Here is a 4,083-nt window from a genome sequence, read left to right as displayed (position 1 = left end):
CCTTGGAGGGAGGAGGGCAGCCAAACGCCGACTCGGAGGCAGCTGCTGACGCTCTGGTTTGGGCCGCCTTGCAGAGAAACGTGAAGCGCAACGGGAGCAGGAGCTGTTTGAACAGGAGTCGGTTTGGTTCCCGTGAGAGGGACTGGCTGAAAGAGGACATCGGACGAGGCTGCGTGTGTGTTTATGGAGGAGATTCTGCAGCTACTGCTTCTTCAGACTTGCGCTTGGTCCTCTGTACAGTGGACACCCTAGCGTCTGAGATATGCGATGGAGAAGGGAGGAAAAACCTCTTTTTGCAACTCCATGGAGACCTGGTCAGGTGAGGGCTGAGAAAGGATAAATCTGTTTGAGAAGTATTTGCTTTAGTCTTGCAGGGCTCTGTTCATTGTGTGCCTACGTATGTGTATATTATATTGTCCTGGTTTTGGCAGGGATAGAGTTAATTTCCTTCTTAGTAGCTGGTACAGTGCTGTGTTTTGGATTTAGGATGAGAACAAAGTTGATTACACACAGGTGTTTTAGTTGTTGCTAGATAGTGCTTACACTAGTCAAGGACTTTTCAGCTTCATGTGCTCTACTGACTGAGAAGGCTGGAGGTGCACAAGAAGCTGGGAGTGGGCACAGCCAGGACAGCTGACCCCAACTGACCAAAGGGATATCCCACACCATATGACATCATGCTCAGCATATAAAGCTGGGGGAAAGAAGAAGGAAGGGGGGGATGTTCGGAGTGATGGTGTTTGTCTTCCCAAGTAACCATTACGCATGATGGAGCCCTGCTTTCCTGGAGATGGCTGAACACCTGCCTGCCCATGGGAAGGAGTGAATGAATTCCTTGTTTTGCTTTGCTTGCATGCGCAGTTTTTGCTTTACCTATTAAACTGTCTTTATCTCAACCCACGAGTTTTCTCACTTTTCCCCTTCCGATTCTCTCCCCCATCCCACTGGGGGGGAGTGAGCGAGCGGCTGTGTGGTGCTTAGTTGCCGGCTGAGGTTAAACCACAACAGTATGTTAGTAGGGCTGATACGGAACAGACATACATAGCAGTTAGACACAGCCCTGAGTAATGCAATTTATAAAAATGAAGTAGTGATGTGCCTTTTACGCATCTCTTAGTTAAGCCATAGGTGTCTAGCTGGGAGGGTTTGGCTGGTGCTCCCACAGCAAATATGTCCTCATTTTGTAGGTAGAGGCTACTGTTCATATACTCCTTTATTATGTTCTATGTTATGGATGTTTTAGCATCCAGAAAGCTTAAGCTACTTAAGAGGCTGTAAATACTTATTCTGAATCAGTGAAACATGTAAGGTACTTTCACAGTTACGTAATATTTACGTGTCAGTAATTTTTTTGCTAAGAGTTGCCAGGTAAATAGTTAAAAGTAGACAGAAAGATAGTGTAGTAAGGGTTATATAAAGAAGGCTTAAGCATCAGATTATACATTTTATGTCTGCAGTCGATTTAGGCTGAAAAAAGACAGCTTAGGGTTTAATGTGCATGAACTTTATGCTGTGGGTGTATTATGGACTCCTCTAGGTTTACAAGCTCCCACCAGGTTTGTTAGCATTTAGACTTTGTATTGATTCTTCTGGACTTAAGATTCAGTTATAAAGTTGCCACTCCTGTTCTCAGGGGGGGAAAATTGCTATGGTCTCCTTACTTGAAGGCTAAGCAGTAGAGACAACACACGCTGAGCAGGAGTAGTAGCTGTTTTTTTGGTTGTGAAACAAAAGTCATAAGTTGCATGTGTCCAAATTTTAAAGACATAGCATGTGTTTGATCAGGTAGAGGGAGGGAGTGCTAGTGGCAAGAGATGCAGATAATAGGATGTAGTTAAAACTGACTGTTGAAAAAAGTTATTTAGACTTGTTTGCCTTGCCCAGCCTGGGTTATTGGAACCAGGGATAGGTTAGTTAGAAATACTGTATGAGGGTAGATGGACACTTGAATGTAGCCATTGAAGCAGCTGAAAATCTCCATTCATTGCTTGGAGAATTCATAATGAAATTGGCTTGTTTTGGACCCTAACAGTGTGCAGATTTTCCAGCATTTAGAAAGAAGAACAGACCCTTTACTGCAGATCATGAAAAAGGCTAGGTAAAGCTTGTAGATGTGTTCAGAGAGGACCGTTTTGACTTTTTTTTTTTAGCTCTTGAAATGGTTTTTGTGTTTGAATTCTTTTTAAATATCTGTCTCTCTTCTTGTGCTAGGTAGCCGTGCCTGTCTTTGATTTGTGGCAGGCTTTGCACTGAATTAGCAAATTGGTCCTGCTACCAGTGTTTTGGAAGCAAGTACCGAGTTGTACATGTTTACTTCCTACTCTTGTTGCCTCTTGGTGTGTTTAGCACTTTGTCAAGCTTTGTCTTAAGTTGCATGAAGAATTCTTGATTACAGTGTGTCTGTTCTTTGTAATTCTCAGAATGTATTTGCCACAGAAGAGATCCCTGAATTACTTCCCACTGGGGGTGTTCTCAGTAGAGAAATGGGAGTTGCCAGTATTGCTTCAGTAACATCTGTGTTAGTAACAGGAAGCAGGCCTGAATGGTACCTGCTTGCATGTCCACAGGAAGATGACAGAATGCTCAAGATATCCCCATCCCCTGTTGAGATAATTCCTTCCTTGAACAAAGTTTGCTGATTACCTTAGTATAATGTGTTTGCGAATACAAATTACTCTGGTAGGCATCTGATTGCATCTTACCATAGGTATGTTTGTCTCCCAAACAACTTCTGAATTCTTCACCCCTTTAATATCAGTAGGTGACTTTCATTCAGAAGCTCAGTATGGCAAAGATTGATTCGGCACCTGACTCAGAAGACTGAAATCTGGACAGTAAATGGAAGAATAACAGAAACCTTTTTTGTGTATTCACTTTAAATATTCAGTGGTGTCCTTGTGATCATTCTGTGTTTCCCTTTCAAGTCCATGTACAGGGGAGTAAGTTTCTGTCAGAACTTTCTTTTCTTCTCCACAGTGCACCTCAAGGATATTTAGAGATCTCCTAGCTAGAATCTTTCCGTATGTTAGCATCCTTTCATATTCAGAAATATTATCTTCTTGCGGTGGGGGGGGGAGGGCGGTAAACAAAAATAGCACAGATACCTTCTTTGGTCTGGACACCCCTCACAACAAAAACTTAAACTATAGAGATTTGAAAATTTGACTGGTGCTTATGAAGAAGAGCTACAGTTGCAGCAGGAGCTGTGGAACTGTTGCTACTTTTTGTTGGCTTTTCTGTCTCTTTACCCTTTGCGCCTTCCCTTAACAGAGCTGCTTCTCTGACTATTGCAAGTGTCCAGTACCCGATATGTGATACTGACGTGGATATAATGGGCTGTTTGTGTCAAATGGCAGCTGCTGTGACAGCCAGGGTGTTCGCCATGTGTGCTGGCATTCAGTGTGTATTGCACTGGCTACAAGATGAATTTTTACATTTCTAATGTGATTGCATGCCAGTTTGGGTTTCACACCACATTGTTTTCTCTCAAAGGGAAAGCATATTTTTCTACTTCAAGCTTTAACTATTGCCTCTGGAACCTGTCAGCCTTGATCATGTAGATCAAGGATGTAGATGATGTGCTGAGGATGTAGATGAAGGTCCATCCAGGGGCTTGCCTAGGGTGAGGCAGTCAGCCCCACGTATTATGACTGCCTCTGCTAAGAAAAAAAGGAGGGTGATTGTCATAGGCAGTTCCCTTCTGAGGGAAACAGAGGGCCCAATATGCCGACCAGACCCATCCCACAGGGAAGTCTGCTGCCTCCCTGGGGCCCGGGTCAGAGACATTACTAGGAAACTCCCTGGTCTGGTACGGCCTTCTGATTACTACCCACTATTGGTTATATGGGCTGGCAGCGATGAGGTGGCAGAGAGAAGTCCTGCAGTGATCAAAAGGGACTTCAGGGCACTGGGGCGATTGGTTGAAGGATCAGGAGCACAGGTAGTGTTTTCCTCAATCCCTACAGTGGCAGGGAAGGACACTGAACGGAACAGGAGAACACACCTGATCAACACGTGGCTCAGGGGCTGGTGCTGTCGGAGGAATTTTGGCTTTTTTGATCATGGGGAGGTTTACACGGCACC

The 4,083-nt window shown here is 44.2% G+C and overlaps 1 protein-coding gene across 1 annotated transcript in view; it reads left to right on the top strand.

Moving 5' to 3' along the window:
• LOC103926388 (PH domain leucine-rich repeat-containing protein phosphatase 2-like) overlaps positions 1-4,083 on the top strand; it is a 16,451-nt gene that overhangs the window by 2,444 nt on the left and 9,924 nt on the right. Inside the window, exon 2 of the mRNA XM_009335254.1 lies at positions 75-319. Coding sequence (XP_009333529.1) covers positions 75-319 — 245 coding nt within the window. The remainder of the gene's footprint in view (positions 1-74; positions 320-4,083) is intronic.

Source organism: Pygoscelis adeliae, unplaced genomic scaffold (assembly GCF_000699105.1).
Source record: "Pygoscelis adeliae isolate BGI_AS28 unplaced genomic scaffold, ASM69910v1 Scaffold532, whole genome shotgun sequence".
NCBI lineage: Eukaryota > Metazoa > Chordata > Aves > Sphenisciformes > Spheniscidae > Pygoscelis > Pygoscelis adeliae.
This window is presented reverse-complemented; position numbering and strand designations above follow the sequence as displayed.